At 41.6% G+C, this 18,861-nt stretch overlaps 2 protein-coding genes across 2 annotated transcripts; one reads left to right on the forward strand and one right to left on the reverse strand.

Moving 5' to 3' along the window:
• Nucleotides 1-2,148: 2,148 nt before the first annotated feature.
• On the reverse strand, nucleotides 2,149-18,752 carry LOC136240771 (TNF receptor-associated factor 3-like). Its single transcript, XM_066031806.1, has 2 exons — nucleotides 18,628-18,752; nucleotides 2,149-4,099 (listed from the first exon to the last, which is right to left on the reverse strand). Exon 2 carries the CDS (start codon nucleotides 4,081-4,083, stop codon nucleotides 2,227-2,229), a length of 1,857 nt encoding a protein of 618 aa, XP_065887878.1. The 5' UTR covers nucleotides 4,084-4,099; nucleotides 18,628-18,752; the 3' UTR covers nucleotides 2,149-2,226.
• On the forward strand, nucleotides 16,629-17,363 carry LOC136239838 (uncharacterized). The gene has a single exon (XM_066030589.1). It carries the CDS (start codon nucleotides 16,629-16,631, stop codon nucleotides 17,361-17,363), a length of 735 nt encoding a protein of 244 aa, XP_065886661.1.
• Nucleotides 18,753-18,861: the final 109 nt, after the last annotated feature.

Raw genomic sequence — 18,861 nt, forward strand, 5'->3', positions numbered from 1 at the left:
TAGCCAATATAACTGACTTGATAGAATACTAATTTTGATGTAGCAGCAAAATCATTGATTTTGGCAAGCAAATAACGATGAATGGTTCTGCAGTGTTTACCATTACATTTTTAATTTGAATATAGCAGTCTTATATTCTGGTAACAAAATGTGCAAAAGATTTGAATAACTGTGAAACAATATATGCTGTGGGTGATTTTTACTTATATTTATTTACTAGGCTGTAGTTACTATTCCTCAGCCAGGAACCTTCCCTTTCAAATATCTACCGGATCCACTACCATGTCAGAAAGGATTGACCATGCATCATTACCACCTTGCAAAGATCAAGTTTGTTGTAGTTGTAGTTGGGAACCAGCTAGCTATGTAACTTTCTATATAGAACCACGTAGCCATTCATCAGTTAATTAAGTATTTGATGTGTGTCAAATTACAACCATGTGGTTGATTTCAAACAACCAGACACAAAATTAATTCCATTCCTGCACCCATATGGGTCATACATAAAGCCTCTAGTCTAGCTGTGATCCACAAAATACCAGTGATTAATAAACATATAATAGTGCTCATACACATATACCAGCCTCTTGAGGTGGCCAACAAATGCAAATACGTATACCAGACTGTGGCTATCACAATCAATACAAAAGACATTAAAAGCTGAAATATATAATTATGTGACTGAATTTTGGGAAAATGTTCCAAATTGCACAGAAGTTTCGAGAAGAACGGCTTTAAAGAATTCAAGTCAGCATAACCTGCCATATGAAATTTACACAAGAGATGTGTCAATCTATTATCTTTCAGACCACTTCCAGTACTTGTAGAGTTTCCCACCAAATAAGATAGAAAATCTGAGCAGTTGCATGGACATAGCAGTTTACATACTTTTACAAAAGTTAAGTAGGTAGCTATGCATGCATGTTTCCAACAGTTATAAGATGTTTTAGAGGCACTAATGTGAAGGTGCTATAAAATTATTAAATTAAGTTATGATGTTTTATTAAAGGTAAGTAACTTTCTCTATAAGTTATTTCAGAATACTGCAACTGTTTTATTAGAGTACATTGATCTTTTGTTTGGCTTGAAACATTGTAACACAATGCAGGATATTAGTTACTGTAAAAGGTACTATAATAATTGCTGTCTTTGTTGAGTAGGGATGAGAAGCAATTTACTTAGCCTAATTTTTTATCTTTAAAAAACTGGCTGGTGTAAAGGAAATTGGAGAAATGCATGCCTGCATGGTCTACCTATTTACAATTACAAATAGAACAAAAATGTTATAATGATCCATAAACATGATTGGTGTTAATTATCTTTACCCATCTAAGAGTAATTGATACCGTTACCTGCAAATTAGTACAATTTTTCGAGGTATGTTTTTGAAGATAAGGATATTTGCGGTTTTATTTCCGAGGATCACCAGTTATTCGCTCAGGTGAACTAATCCTGATAATCGAAATTCGCGAACAGCCAAGCAACCATGAAAATTGCACCCCTCAAAAAATTGTACTTATACATGGTAACATCAAGAGTTCATAATATTATAGGGGGGAGAGTATCCTACTTCAGTATAGCTTGTACAAACACAAATCATGAAGTTATGATGCAATAGCATGGAGAATTTCAGTAAACACTGGTTTCTTATCTAGGATATCACTTTAACACTTGATACCTCCAATGGTTTGCTTATTCAAGTAACACATTAAAGGTGACAACTTGTGACAAATAAAACTCTAAAACTTTAATATTGAGCAACACTTAAAAGTTATCTAACTATATGCACTAAAGTGTGGCATATATATATTTCAGGCCCAAAAAATTTTAAAGAACACAAAATTATTTGTATTTTGTCAAACTATTCAATTCAAAGGCATGCATTTTGAAGAAAAGTTTTGGGATTGGTTGCATCCAACCGATATCACCAAGTCAAAAAGAAGGAAATAGGAGGTTGGTCGATAGTTTCTGACAGGAAAACAATTCAAGTATGTACTGCCAGATTATGTTTTGACTGTTCAGCCAACAGTTGTATGTCTAAAGTACATCTTCCCTGACTGAGAGGCAGAAAAACCTCCTAACCTACTGGAGAATGGCTGGGACATCAATGGGAATGATCGGACACCTTTGCTGAAGAGGACAGTATAGGACTGTATAATTGCAAAAACTCACCACAAATGCTACTATCGCATGTATAATAAAACATGAAAATTACACTCACAACCTTCATTTGAAGTCAGTCACTTGAAGAAATATGCAGCCATTTTTAAAATACTGGTACTTGTCATCAATAGCATATAGGCTCTTGTGAAATATGAACTTGTCAACGTACACTCCATTGGCAGATATCTCTCGTCCCTTTACTCTCTTACATGCAATACCAGCACCATCAAATCTGAACTTCACCAGTCCACCATGATTACTGTCACTGATCTGGTTAAATAGTTGAACAGATAAACTTCCTTTAACTGGCCAAGTGAGTTGGTCATCATGTTCACCGCTCATCAGATATGCATCTACTGACACATGAGTACCACTTCCTAAACCAAGACCATTAGGTCTAATCTTCAAGCACATTTTATATCCTTCCGAGCTAGTGTAAAATGCTGGAGACTGCCAACAATTGCTAGTTTTCTTAACATTCTCAAACTCAGTCAGTTTAATCACAAATGGTATTACTTGACTACCAGTACCAATGAGATGAGGTAGTAGTTTGGGGATATCATAGCACTGAAGATCTTGTTGAAGTTGTTCATTGATCTCCACTTGGTGTTGTAGTTGTTGTTTAGTAGTTTTCATTTCTTCCCTCAACTTCATCAGTTCTTGTTCAAACATCTCCTTCAGTTGTTTTGTACTCTCCTGTGCCACCTGATCCCTTTCTTTAGCATTCGTTCTCATCTCATTCAATTCCTTACTGTTATCATCAACAACTTTCTCAAGACTTTCAGTCATTTCCTTCATATTAGCTACTTCCAGTGCTTTGGCCGTCATCTGTTCTTTCAAAATATCAGTGTTATTTTTCATCTCATTCAGTTCCTTGCCTTTTTCATCAATAACTTTCTTGAAGTGCTCAATTTCATTTGTGCTCGCAGCTACTACCTGATCATTAACTTTTAGTCGTTCCTCTAAAACATCAGCCCTCTTTCTCAAATTACCTAGCTCCCTATCTTTTTCATCAATAGTGGCCCTGAGATACTCCTTAAACTTTTTTGTCATATCCTTAATATCAGCTAGTTCCTGTTCTTTAGTTTGTAGTTGTTCCTCTAAAGCAGTTTTAGCTCTTTCCAGTTCCATGATGGCCTCCTTGTTACATTCAACATGTTGTTCTACTGCCTCCTTCATATGTCCTATCCTCTCTTCTCTCCTAACAACAATGTCACAACCCACTACTGCAAATGGACATTTCACTATTGCTAGTGGACACTCTTTTAAGTGTACATTCATCTCCTCCCTTCTCACATGTCCTACCTCACAATGGTTTGGACACTCCATTGGATATTTGAGACACTCTTGTTGATGACTACCAATTATCCACTGATAACTACCTGTACTGTCACAATATTCACACTTCACTTGACGCAGTTCACATTCCAACTTCAAGTGATCTTCAAGTAGTCTACGTTGGATCACTACACCACACTCATTACTACAACATATCTCAGTGAACAGACATCCAATATTGCTGGCTGTGGAGTTCTTGTTTAGATGGTCCTCCATTGATCGTAACTCTCCTACCCAGCTACACCCCAGGGACTTGTTGGGACAGAATACTTGAAGGTTGAACACAAGCCGAGTAGTTCTCTTGTCAGGTACAGATTGGAAATTTTCACGGCAATAAGGACAGTTGCTGTGGTCGATCACTTCAGAATGGAGGTAACAGTCCAGGCAGTACTTGCAAAAATTGTGTCCACAGCAGACACTCAAGATGGCATTACGTGCAGGATAGTGACATATCTTACACAACAGATCATCAGGAGGTGATTGGACAAAGTCACAATCATATCCTCCACCATCACTGTCTGGTGAGATCACCGAAGGTGTCTCTACTTGTATGGGCTCACTGTCCATTTTTCCAGCAGCCATCTTGTCGTCAGGTTATCTAATGTAATGAATCAGTAACAAGTGTAGCAGTTAAGACAAATAGTTACAACTAATTACAAAGTAAGTTACACTTGTAAGTGTAGCTGCCTTCAAGAATTTAAAAACCTGAAGTGATGTTAAGTACAAACTTGGCATAGAAGGCATGTATAGTAACAACACAGGCATTTCAGGGAGCCCCTTCCCTTATGATTCAAAAGGTCACAAAAAGCCATGAGGCATGATAACAGTTGGTAAATATGATGAATATGAATTCAAAAAATTGAGGCTTTACCGATATGTGAGAGCGGCAGAAAATGATATGAACCAATGTGATCATGGCCATGCATCTAGGTCTAAAATGATGATTATAATGATGTATCACTTTGCTTGGTGTTTACTGATGGTTTTAAAAAACAAATGTTTACAAGAGGCTAATTGCATACGTGCCTTACCAATAAGACCCCTGCTAACAGGTTTATTTAGGTAAGTGGAAAGCAGGAAGAGGAACGAAACAACCAGCATAAATCACTGGCAAAGGCCATCATTTATCAAGACACATGATAGTGTGTCATACAACCAAGTACAGCCAGTGTGGGCAGACAACACACAAGTGTGTATTTTACAGGAAGTAAGAAAATGCCATTTTAACATATCCGTAGCTCAATAGCTCCAAACAGAAATTTTCCAATTTTGTTGTGGAAACTTCCTTTGGGTGGGGTACCTTCTTCTCCACATTTGAGCTGAATCTGCCTAGCCACCACTGAGAAATGCACCTTCATTATTCACTTAGAAAAATTGCTATGACTTGTGCATGCTTCAGTCAATTTACTTCAGATTTGGAGGGCAATAGAAGCATCACAAAGCACATTTACAGTTCACTTTTCGTACAGATTGGGTAAAAAAACAAGTTATGCACATTTTTTAAAAACGCAAAAGCAATATTTTGTCATGGCAACAGGGTAAACCAGTTCAAGGAGCAGGTTGAAAATTGGTTTGTAGATAGATTAACCATTGTAGGAGTACTTTTTGGTGGCTTGAAAAGAATGGAGATAAAGACCATTGAGTGTAGGTTAGAGACCTGGCACGAGGATATCTTAATGGATTGGATTTTAAAAACCTTGCTTCGCTCGGTTTTTAAAATCCACAAAGATCCAAGGGTGTGGTCTCTAACTGACTTAGAAAATGTGTGTTTTATATGGGCATATCGGTGGAGTCATTGTGGGATTGGGTTATATGCCGTACTGGAATCGTCACACAATGTTAAAATAATCACGAAAGAGTATTTGTCGAAGTGTCGAAACAATCAAAGCTCGCACTACTTCCTTTCACAAGTTAGACTTGGATCTGGCACAGCTGGGAAACAGCAGTGATCTTGGCAGTGATAGATAATAATGCCAAGCCGGGTTAGCAGTAGTCGGCCAGTGCCTATGACGTCACAGCAGTGTAAAGAACACGTGTGTTGAAGAAGCAGCTTGTGTGGATTTATACTATGGGAACGAGTTGTCACAAGTTGTGCCTTCAGTGGCGCCAGTCACGAAGAACAGGCACGGTTTTGAATGAGGTTTTGAATATGGACACGCCTACATTACATGTAGCGCAAAATAACGTTACGAGGAAGCTTACCCATTTAGGAGAATCAACCAACCAACATACTTTGTTTATCTGTGCCTCTGTGCTCTAACATATATTGGGCAACTCGAATGTTTTCACAGCCTTGGTCAGTCCTAACTTGGCTTGGAAAACCATACTGTTTCACAGCACTAATGAAGTGATAAAGTACTGTTGTAGCATGATTACTGGTTGAACACTGAACAAGCCTACTGTAGCCATCGATTATACAGTGAGTAACAAAGCGTCACCTCGCCAATTTATGATGACCATGCATCTATCACAAACAAAACATAATTCAATTACAACTATACAGTGTATTAATACACCAGATACGTACCTATGTGCCACAACGAATTAGGACCTGATAAAAAGTATGACCAACAAAAGGCTTCATCTCCACTCCAGCGCAAAGCAGTTTTCAGTGGACCTGTATCCCTCATAGCATGTCATCTGACACCATGTTTTCTCCTACCTGTGGTATCTCTCCTTGTAAAGCTATAATGTAACTTCTCAACTCCTGATCACTGAGTAACCTTCCTGTTTCATTATCCATCATTCCAAATTCTACATGCCTATGATATATTGTCATCTTTGAAACTCTAAGCATCCTGGCTATGTCAGACCAGATGAATGAAAGAGAAGCTAGTTAGTTTAGAGTTATTCGAAACTTTGGACATCCTGGAGATGACGATCTTACCACTTGCAAGTAATACATAGCTTCTGGCCTAGTTTGTATACCAGACAGGAATGAAATTACTTCAACATCACAAAGAAGCATTACCCTTTTAGCTCACTGCATGTCAATTCATGCACATTGTGCCATGTAGTCAGCCCCTGTGGTCGGCAAGTAGTAATCAATACTTCCCTCCCCTTTTTCACAATTGCCAAGACACCAATTAGCTAACCTTCAATATATGAGCTATACCTTTCTTTGTCCCTTTTTCTGTTTCACCTTATTGTAAGCTACTGTAGGTTAAGTAATGTTTAAGTCTATAGTTCCAGTTTGTTAGGTTAGGTAATCCAAAGGCTGCAGCACATGTTGCTGTCAGACTTCAGTGCTGGTCACTGTAAAGCTCTAATAACAATAACCTAGGTCACCAATGCACAAATTCCAGTGCATTGCTTTAGAAAACAGTTTGTTTATGGCATTCTAAGTCAGTTTAGCAATAACACATTTTTATAAGAAAAATCTCACACACAACATTCGCAGTAAACTGCTACAAAAAATTATTGCAATGAAAATTTGGGCTTATAGCTATTTAAAGTGGTTGTTGGGTCAGTGCTAGACTGGCATAGCTTACACGGTACCAACTTAAGTAAAGCTGACTCTAGATATAGTTACAAAACACTGCATTCAGTAAAGCCCTTTTACACACTGAAATCCTACAAGTTTGTCGACGTCATATCATGTTTCAACATGCGTAATTATTCAGCTAGACAATTGGGCGTCACCTCTTGTGACCACACTATTCTCACTTCAAATAAGTGTCCGGAATTTGAAAAAAATACTCTACCACCTAGAATACCCTAAGGCAAAGAATAAAATCACTCTGATGCCAGATCCAGCATCTCAATCATCAATAAATCCCTCGATCATCCATGAAAATTCTTAGGTTTGCACTAATTTCACAATGCTTCATGCCCAAAGGTGTCCCTGCGCTTATATATTACAAGTATACGGAAAAGGAATTTTAATTTTGATTAAGATCATAGGGGAAAAATGTAAGGCCTCTCTTTTCCCCTACTTTTTCCCTAATCAAACTTAAAATTCCTTTATACTTGTTTGTTTACTTTTTTGGTAACATTATTATGACTGGTGAACCCACGCATACCACATCAAAAGAAAGGATGGCACCAGAGTTAATGTTTTCATGTGAATGCGCACCCCAGTTATCAATTACTGACATGAAAGTGAAGTGGCCATTGCTTTCAGCTATGTTTAGCCCATTACACAGTGCTACAAACAAAGAACAGTAGGAGAAGTGTCTCTGCAATCAATCCAGTCACCATGGAAGATACGTTTACAAATGTAGGGAAGGCATTGTGCTACCATGAATTGACACCTTGAGCTGTCAGCAAAAAGGAAGTGGGACACAAAGAAGGACAAAGGTAAGTCCATGATGCATGCATTGTATGTACTGCAGTAGAAAGGCACGTCTTGGACTCTAGGGACAACAACATTGAACAGTGAAGAAGTCAAGCCCGTAGCCTTAGCAGTTTAGCCGTTATCAAGTTACGCTTACCTGAAGGCATCAGGCAGCAGGCAGTTAGTCAGTAGAAAATTCCATTGAATAATTTCTTTTAAAATTTTGTAACAATCTATTGGAAGCATTTAGGGTTGGCACTTTTGGGGCTTGGTTGTACCTAATCAATACTGCCAAGGTGCCAGGATGGAATTGTGAAGCTGGTTTTTGGGCAATAATCTTTGCCAGAAAAACCCAAACTTCCATGATCCTTACTACCATCCAGAATTGGTTCCATAGATAGTATTCTCATGATTCTAGTAGTCCAAAGTTAGGGTTAGGGTTCAGCAAATCCAGTTAGGTTAGGGTTCGCCAGGCCAGTTCACTATTTTTACATTTAAGTGTCTAAAATTCTGAATTCTGGCAGCAGGCAGCAGTGATACAGTGGTTAGGACTCTTGATGTATTACAAAACAGTTTTGAGCTCAGAAAAATCTCACTTTTTTTTTTCATTTCTGCACAAAGGCATCACCGAAGCATTGTGAAATTAGTGTTACCCAAATTCTTATCAACGATAGGCAATGGAAAAGCTATATAGTAATTGGTGACAGACAGTGGCATAACTAAACCCGGGCCTACCCGGGCCTAGGCCCGGGTGTCAGCAAATTATTAGATTGAAAACAGACATTTTGTATACCGTGATGCCAAGATAGGCTTGGCCAACCGTGGGCGATGTATCAAAAACAGCGAAGAAGACTTATAATTACTGGTCTTAGGTCTATACTCTAGAGTACCTCTTAGTGAGCAATAGTGGACTATTGATCGAGGCACAAATTACCACGCCCCTTAAATTTTACATGCATACATTAGGCTGTAGACCATGTAAACAATGTTGAGTACGTGTCCTAGCACATGGTAACAGTCGTGCTAAATGGCTAGCTTCTTCAGTGCTATTCTCTTCAACACTTCCACTCATTCCATTTAGCGAATGTGTGATGCAACAGTTAACAAAAGGATTGTCCATGCTTGAGATAACAAGTAACAAAAATATTAGTTACTCACACTAATTATTGTTCTATTTTTAGACTAGCTTACTCACATGATAGTGCATTTAAACAAAGGTGGTTGACTTTCTGCAATTGAGGCTTGAGATAACACTGATAAACTGCACTACGAGGTGTTGAATTGTTGAGAGAGTTGGTCTGCTATATATTAAAGTAGAGGGGATTACTCAGAAATAGAGATAAGGAGTCAAACTGGAATCTGGAGTGGTATTCACTAAGTCCAGTGGACAAAATCAGTGTGGCCAGGGGTGTCTAACGTAAATAGCTATAATGCATTATAATAAGTAATTCTATACCGTCAGTGATGTATAGCTCTACTTGATCATGGATGAATATGTTGGAGTATAGTTGAGACACATGAGAGTGAGATGAGGCTCAATCTGCAGTGGTTACATTATACTTACATAGACAGTAATTTGTAATAAAGCAGCTATTTGGATATGATATGACTAATACTACACCGTATGTTGGTTAGCCCATCGTTGGATCATTAGAATCATGACATTAAGTGTTCTGTGGGGTGTGTACCACTCCATCACCTTCCGGTTAGCTACGCCATTGATTGCACTAGGCCCTGGTGTCAGTCTGGTTATAGTTACACCACTGGTGACAGATGGGGTGCCATATGGTATATCCCTAATTCCCTAGTCTCGTGCCCAGACAACTTTTTACCAAGTGTGCACCCAACACCTGGTCTACTGAAATTGTTTTCGTAAAAGTGTGTGTGTACGGTACCTATCTACCTATGTTTGTCCGTATGCACCCACATGAGCAAAATCGTTAAATAATGGTAAAAGCAGCTTTTATGTAAGAAGTAAAAGCGGAATGAAGACAAAGTCTGGGGAGAGTCACCACATGCGAATTTCAGATCGCCGAAAAGAAACCACCTCAGAGCAAAGTTTACCTGTGCAGAAGTTTAATATAGACTGTGAATTACCTTCCCTTTGGGCTTTACAGGCATTTAAAAACTGAAAAACAATGGTGCAGGCCTCGTAGACTACCAGGAATAGCCTATCCCTTCAAAGGGGGCATATCCCCTACGCGAACAAAAATGAAGAGCAGCTTTGAGGCTTTGTCAAGAGAATTTGTGGGAAAAAACACGATGGTCAAACTATAAAACAGTTTAAAAGATACTTCTGTGTGTAATATGTTGGTAAAAATGGTTTGTTTAACAAGCACTTCCTTAGCCAGGGGGTAGGACATGATGTCACAATGATTGTGTGATGTATCCGTACTGTACAATTTGCCATAGAGTTTAGCTCTAGTAAACCGTGAAGTTTAGTGCTGTGTTTATTTTTGGAAATGGAACTTCACTAGTATAGAAATAGTTTTATCCACTAAGCCCTGGTAAGCCCAGTGATATTACGGTGAATTTTGCAATAGCGTGTTATTTAGAATAAATGCTGATCTTGGTACCTGTGTTATTGTTCGCTGTTTTCTTACTAGTTAGTACTGAATACAATCACCTTTGGCATCTACAATGATGCAAGTAGCTGGTACGTTAGTTGTTCATCATGTAATTATCATTGGAATTCAATTAAATTATGTAAAATTATACGCGTCATGACATCATGTCCTACCAGTAAATTTTATAAACACATGTTTTGCTTACTGGTGAGTCATAATTTCAGCAATGGTGTGTTGCACACACTATCATCTATAATGTGTAAACTTCAGGTGCGAAATGTGGATAATCGCGCAGTTTTGTATGGGCACTATACATGTGCTTCCAATCCAGGTAGGGGTGTCTATTATCTATGCCTGGCCTAATGTTTGCATATCATAGATAAATTAGTAATACATGGTTCATTAATTCCAGATGAGTTAGCTAGCTACATGGCACCTGGTTTTTAGAAGTAGCACAACATCAACTTGTTGTGGGGGCAAAGAAAAATTTTCTCCACCCTGTCGGAGATTGTAACTAAACATTAACTGTATACACACACGCATGCGTACATATAATATGGTGATACTGTACTATATTTAGAGCTTATCACGTGATGAATAATGATGGCGTTGTAGAGTGATATTGTATCCGTGTGCATCACGAAGAGCACGTTCATCCAGTCCCTGAACCTTGCACTATACTGTCATTTTCTCCGTCATTTCTGGTACTGTGATCTAAGACTACTGGATGGACGATCTGAAGAAATTTACTTTCTCACGCCATGGCCACAAGGGCCATTTGGCAAAACTACTCTCCGCCACAGAAGAGATATTAAGGAAGCTCTCATCTGCTAGGGAAATCGATCCTGATTCGACACTAACAGACTCCGATGCCGTTATTTTGACCGAAAATTTGAAGCAGCTACATCTCAAGGCAGAAATGTTTAAAGAATTAGACGACAAGATTATTGACAACACCAAGGACAAAGAGAAACTGGAAGCAGTGGTATACGAAGCAGCTGATCTACAAGCAATGTTGTCCAAGAGAATGGCTCTGATGACTCATACATTAATGACCAGTTCTCAGCCAAAGGTGACTGATCCGGCAGCCGCCAACACACAGGCAACTAGCCCTCCCCCTCAACCCCTGACAAGTGAAATCCAGCCAGTGCAACAGACGTCTGAGACTCACATGAGTGGTACTAATACAAGCACACATCAGCCTGCAGCTGACCCCATAAACACTGATCATTCAGATAGAGTACCACTACCTCCTGCTAACACACATAGCCATACAATGCACAATGAACCCCCTCATGCACATCATTTTGGTGCCCGCCTCCCTAAGCTTGAGATCCCAGTGTTTATTGGGGAACTACTTGATTGGCAGCCATTTTGGGACTGCTTCCAAGCTGCCATTGACACCAACCCAACTCTAACAGGTGTCCAGAAGCTGAGCTACTTGAGAGCCCAGCTGCGAGGCGAGGCATCAAGAGTGATTACTGGGCTTCCCCTGACCAACACCAATTACTAAACCTCAGTGATCCTATTGAAAGATTGCTATGGGCAGTCACATCGGATCATTAGTGCCCATGTTCAAGCCTTGCTAGATCTCCCTAAACCATCTAACAAGTTGGCCAATCTCAGACTTTTCTATGACACCATCGAGACACATGTCCGTTACTTACAATCCCTTGGCAAATCACCAGAGTCACTCGACACACTGCTGATTCCTATGATACTGACCAAGTTACCTGAGGAAACCAAGAGAAACATGACCAAAAATCACTGAATGGACTGTATTGGAACTTCAGGCTACCATTCGCAATGAGATCCGAATCTTTGAGACAAGCCAGCAAACATCCCCGCTGTCTAGCCAACACGGGAATCCCACTGCCTTCTTTTACACCACATTATACCGTAAACCACAAGGCAGAAAGGAAACTGACAACAAGTTAAGTTGTGTGTTCTGTAAGGGCAATCATACCGCACTTAATTGCGAAGTCCACAAGGATGTGTCATCTCGTGTGGAGATTATTAAGCAACAATGGCTGTGTCACAACTGTCTTGCCCATCACCGTGTAGCTCAATGCTATTCAAAGAACTGCTGTCGCAGGTGTGGTAACAAACATCATACAAGCATCTGCAATGATTCAACCAAAGGAGATACTAGTAACACCAGCCAGACTACCAGCGAAACAGCTCCACCATCAACCACTACTGTTGACACTGCCTCTCTTACCACCCTAGCACCACATAAAGTTCCCAAGAACACCACCTGTCTACTGAAGATTGCTATTGCCACTATTGTTGGAACTGACCTGCAGATGGAAGCTAATATACTATTTGACGAAGGATCACAGCAATCTTTCCTCAAAGAGAAACTGGCAAGGGAGTTGGCATTAACACCATACAAATTTGAAACCATCAGCTTGTCATCCTTTGGTGCTGAGAAGCCTTTACACAGACAAATGGACACAGTCTCTATCTGACTCAGGACAACTACAGGAGAACTAGTATCATTGTCAGTACTGGTAGTGCCTACCATTGCCACCCCTATCTCCAATCCCCTGAATACAGTTGTCTTACAACTACCTTACTTGAAGGGGCTACCACTAGCACACCCAATCACAGCATCAGAGAACTTTGAGATATCCTTGCTCATTGGTGCAGACCATTACTGGGACCTAGTTGGGGACCATATTGTCAGAGGAGCTGGCCCAACAGCCATGAGTTCAAAGCTCGGGTATCTACTCTCGGGGCCTACACTGCTTCCTCAACCAGTAAGTACTAGTGCTAACTCTCTGCATATTATTACAGGCCATCACCTGTGATCTGATGAGATTCTGGCAGATAGAGGACACTGCAATTACACCAACTGAATCCAACAAACCAGGTTACCAATTTCTGGCATCATATACCATTTGTCACATCTCAAGGCAGAGTGACGGGACCTATTGTGCTGGTTTCCCTTGGAAAAGGGAACACCCCCACTACCAGACAACTTCAAAGTGTGTCAGAAGTGCACCAGATCCTTAGCTAACAGACTTGCCCAATAACCAGGCTTGCTGCAGGTCATACAACAAGATCCTTAAGGAGCAGTTGAGCAGGGGCTTCATCAAACTTGTTACTGAGCCCAGTGAGAGTGGTGCATCCCACTACATCCCACATCACCCGGTGAGGAAGAACTCACCTACGACTCCCATAAGGATAGTATATGAGTGCAGCTGCTGCCAGTCACGTGAACACCCCAGTTTAAATGACTGCCTTCTGACAGGTCCCCCATTCCTTCCTTAATGACCTTACCTCAACCATTCTATGTTTCCGCACTCACCAATATGGCATTTCTACTGACATAGAGAAAGCCTTCCTCCACATTGCCTTGCATGAGAAGGACTGTGACTTCACTCGGTTCCTTTGGCTCTCGGATCCTACCAACCCAAACAGCAAGTTTGCTACATATAGATTTTGTACAGTCTTATTCAGATCTGTGAGTTCACCATTTATGTTGTTTGCTGTGCTTAACCACCATTTGCTGCAGTACAACACATGCACTTCACACACAATTCGCTCTAACCTGTATGCAGTGTTGGGGGTAACGCGTTACATAATTATTACTTTTGTGGTAACTAAGTAGTATAACGAAATGTGCTATAAAAACAGGTAATATAACTCAAGTTACTTTACTTACAAATGTAATGCGTTACCTAAGTAATATAGTTACTGTAACGAGTCTAATATTAAATAAAATTATTACTACGAGTAATTAACGAAGTTACTAATCTCGTTAGTAATCCACTGAGTAACGCCTAGCCACAACGGAGTAATGAAGCCTACTGAATGAAGCTTATTCACCAGCTTCTTACTTATAACCAAGATTTGCACATTGCCCAACAACGCCATCATGTCACGTGATAAGGTGGTAGTTTCACACGTGACAGCTTAAGGCTGTGGACACAAAGTAATATAATATGTAATATTATTATAGTTACTTTATTTTTTGGGTAATATGTAACTGTAACTAAATAGTTCTGTTGCAAGTAATATGTAACTAGTTACTTTTTAAAGTAACTGTCCCAACACTGCCTGTATGTTGACAATGTTGTTACAGGGTGTGACACAGAGAAGGAAGCTCTTCGATTCTATGAGCAAGCTTGCTCTATGCTATGTGAGGCAAAGTTCAACTTGAGAGCCTGGGCTTCCAACAGCAAGCTACTGATGAAAGCTACACATCTAGATGGGACATCAAATGAGACCAATCCAATTAATGTACTCGGGATACGTTGGGCTACTACCACCGACCGCCTGTCACTATCATTGAATAGTCTACACCACAGTACTAGCGCACTGACAACCAAGCGAGAGGTACTCAAAGATGCCTCCAAGTTGTTTGACCCCCTAGGTACCACCAGCCCTGTATCTGTACGTGCCAAACTGTTCATGCAGAAGCTGTGGCAACTTAACGTTGACTGGGATGAGCCCCTAGATGCTACTGTTAGAGAAGAGTGGACCACTATCATGGATGACATGCAGAGGCTGTCTGAATTAGCCATTGACAGACACTACTTCATGAAGGGATTCTCCAGAGCCGATGTCACACTACACATGTTTGCAGACGCCAGCACTAAGGCGTATGGAGCAGTGGCCTTTCTTACCTGCGGTAGTGAAGCGACCTTTGTGTTTGCTAAGAACCGTGTAGCCCCCTTGAAGAATCTGACTTTACCAAAGCTGGAACTAATGGCGGCAGTTATTGCCTTAAGAGTTGCCAAGTTCGTAAGTGACACTCTACAGCTGCAGAATACCCCCACATATTATTGGGGAGACAGTCAGATTGGTCTTCACTGGCTTGCAAGCACTAAGGCTTTGCCACAATTTGTGCAACGCTGAGTTCTGGAGATCAAGGGAGCTATCCCTGGTGCAACCTGGAACTTCTGTCCTGCAGCTAACAACCCGGCTGACCTATTGACATGAGGAATCAGCTCTGAACTTTTCTGCTCACCAGAAACCCTGCAGTGGAAGGGTCCACCTTGGTTGACTATGCCCCAGAATTGGCCAACATGGCAGCCAGAGCCAGCAATCCACTTACATGCAGCTGCAGCCATTGTCGAGGAATTCACCCCTCAACCGCCTGCCGGTCCAGACATTGGCCTACACCAGATCATCAAGCTGAGCAACTATAGCTCACTACCCAAGCTACTGGCTGTCACAGCATACACACTTAGATTTATCAACAACCTGTGCAGATCACGGCCTAAGCTGAATGGCCCTCTAACAGCTGAAGAACTCAGCTCTGCACAGACCAGATGGGTCCAAGCTTGCCAAGAGCTTACGTACCCAAGGGAGTTGGCTAGTGCCAAATCCCTGTCCTGGAGTGAAGAGGCCACCACTTGTCAGACAACTCCGGTTGTTTGTTGATGATTGCAGTGTGGGGGACGGATTCACAATGCTACGCTCAGTGAGCTGGCCAGGTTTCCTTACCTGCTACCACAGAACAACCACCTTACTGCACTTATTGTTAATTATGTACATGCTCTTCTCTCTCATGCAGGTGTTGGTTCTACCCTGACAGCGCTCCAACAATCTTTCTGGGTACCATCAGGACGTCAATATGTAAAGAAACTGTTACGCCGCTGCACTGTTTTTTTATTTTTTTATTTTATTTATTTATTAATGCTTTACAGCACAAGTGCTGAAGGTCTGTAGGACACCTGGTCCTACAGCCTGCTCAAAGACTTTAGCTACATAGGTGTGTTTGAAAAGTTGGAGAAAGGAGAAAAAATCCATGACTGGACCTAGGTGGCCTCGAACCTGCAGCCATCCGATTTACGCTCGAACGCTTACAGGAGTCCCCCTGTTTGCAGAAGGCATAGTGGAAGACCATATGCTGCTCCAGAATCACCATCACTTCCAAAGGTTAGAGTGCAAGACGTCCCACCATCCTCCATCACTGGTGTAGATTTCACTGGAGCCCTCTATGTGAAACAGAACAATGAGGAAGTCAAGGTCTATATATGTTTATTTACTTGTGCCACTTCCAGGGCTGTGAACCTAGAAGTAGTGACAGACCTTACTACAGCAACATTCCTGCTTGCCTTCAGTCGTTTTGCTGCCCGGAGATCGTTACCAATTGTGATGATGTCAGATAATGCAAGCACCTACACCTCAGCTGCAGAAGAACTCACTTGGCTGTTCACATCAGAGGAACTCAGCACAGTGTTGGGCCGGGAAGGTACAGGTGGAAATTCATCCCCAAGAAAGCACCATGGTTTGGAGGGTATTGGGAGAGACTAATCGGCCTCACCAAGATGGCAATCAAGAAGACACTTGGAAGAGCCCACATTAATTTGGTGACGCTCCTGACAGTTGTTTCAGAAGTAGAGGCAATGTTAAATGACCGCCCTCTCACACATATTTCTGACGACATTACTGACCTAGAGCCACTTACCCCAGCACACCTCCTACATGGGCGAAGACTCACTAGACTACCACATGAACACACCACCATTGAGGATATCAGGGATCCAAGTTACCATGAAGCAGACCAACTGAGGAGAGATGCCAAGACACACGCAATTCTGCTTGACCGCTTCACCAACCAATGGAAACATGAATGTTTAACCTCCTTAAGAGAATTTTATTGTCCTACTGGAAGAGGTGGCCAACAGATTAAGATTGGTGATGTTGTGTTGGTGCATGATGACTGTCCGCATATTGATTGGAAGTTAGCTGTGACTGAAGGCCTAACCACAGGCAATGATGGAATGGTTCACTTGGCTAACATACGAACGAAGAATGGTGTTACTAACAGACCAGTCACAAAGCTCTACCCCCTCAAAGTGACAAGTGATGCAGGGAGTATTCAGGATCAAATGACAGATGTGCATGATAATGATGATCAAGGTGATAAGACAGTGTCTGATAGTGGTGCACAAGTTGATGCACGTCCAAGACGTAAGGCTGCAGAACAAGCCCGACAACAGATCACAGAATGGGTGGAGTGCATCCGTGGCCCCCCGGAGGACGTCGGAGATTGTAACTGAACATTAACTATATACACACACGCATGCGTACATATAATATGGTAATGCTGTACTATATTTAGAGCTTATCACGTGATGAATAATGATAGCGTTGTAGAGTGATATTATATCCGTGTGAATCACGAAGAGCACGTTCATCCAGTCCCCGAACCTTGTACTATACTGTCATTTCCTCCGTCACGCCCCCAGGCATGAGACTACGCATAACAAAGTTGTTTGGGAAACAGAAATCAATTTGAGGTGGTCTAATATAATGGACTAGGTCAAATAACTCACAATTTGGTATGCACAAACCACATGTTACTTGTAGATTCAGTAGATTTGTTATAATGCACTTATCAAAGTTTTGCCCCACCTACCCCCATGTGGGCAAGGAGGGGATTTGACCGAATTCTAAGTAAAATTCCCCCACCCTGGGGCAAATTTGGAGGTCTAATCCCCCTCCTATGAGGCCACCATCCATCAGATTTCTCAATCTTTTATTACAAGCATAGATCAAAGCCCCTACCCCGGGGCTGAAATTTTTGTCTAATCCCCTTGTTATGCCTCTCGTTTGCCTGCATGGGGGTAGGTGGGGCAAAACTTTGATAGGTGCATAAATATTATGCACCTATCAATGTTTTGCCCCACTACTATGAACACGGGCAGAAGTGGGGGCTAGGCGGGGATTAGTGGGGGAATCGACCTCAAACCGTGCCCCAGGTGGTGGGGTATTTGATGCTACAAGGGCACCTAGTGGGTGTTTTGGGGTCTTTTACTGGGGATAAGTGGGGGATTCGACATCAAAAGTAGCCCCAGGTAGTGGGGATAAGAGTTTTTAAATGTTCAAATCCCAACCTATCCCCCACCTCTGCCCGTGTTCATAGTAGTGGGGCAAGGCATTGATATGCGCATTATGCACCTATCAATGTATTGCCCCACTGCCCCCCCCCCCCCCTCGGGCATATATGGGGCTATAGTGGGGATTTGACACAGCCGAATGTCAAATGCCCCATAGTAGGGCAAACCTATCGTGTCAAATCCCCACCGTTGGCCCCAGTTGCAACGCGGGATTTACTCGGGATTTGACATAGCGAAGGAAGTTACAACAAAAAAATATTTGGGTGCTTACTGAACGATCGTCAAATGCCCCATAGTGGGGCAGCAGTTTCGTGTCAATTCCCCCTGTAAAGCCCCACTTACGCCCGAGGGGGGGGTGGTGGTGGGGCAATACATTGATAGGTGCATTACATGAACGCAAACTCAAGACATTCACGGACCGTACCTTGATTAAATGCATCATCACTAAGTCAGGGGAGAATAGACACAAACACAATAACTTCGCTGTCACAAACAAAACCTAAGGATGCCAGGAAGGTCAACAACTAGCTGCCAAATGATCACGTGGTCGCACGTGTTTATGGTCGCACGTGTTTATGTTCGCCGTGGCCAGAGGGCGCACGTGTGTCCCCCTCCCCAAGAAAAGGATACTCTAATAGAGCAGTCAGTCAAATACTCT

Source organism: Dysidea avara, chromosome 12 (assembly GCF_963678975.1).
Source record: "Dysidea avara chromosome 12, odDysAvar1.4, whole genome shotgun sequence".
Classification (NCBI taxonomy): Eukaryota; Metazoa; Porifera; class Demospongiae; order Dictyoceratida; family Dysideidae; genus Dysidea; species Dysidea avara.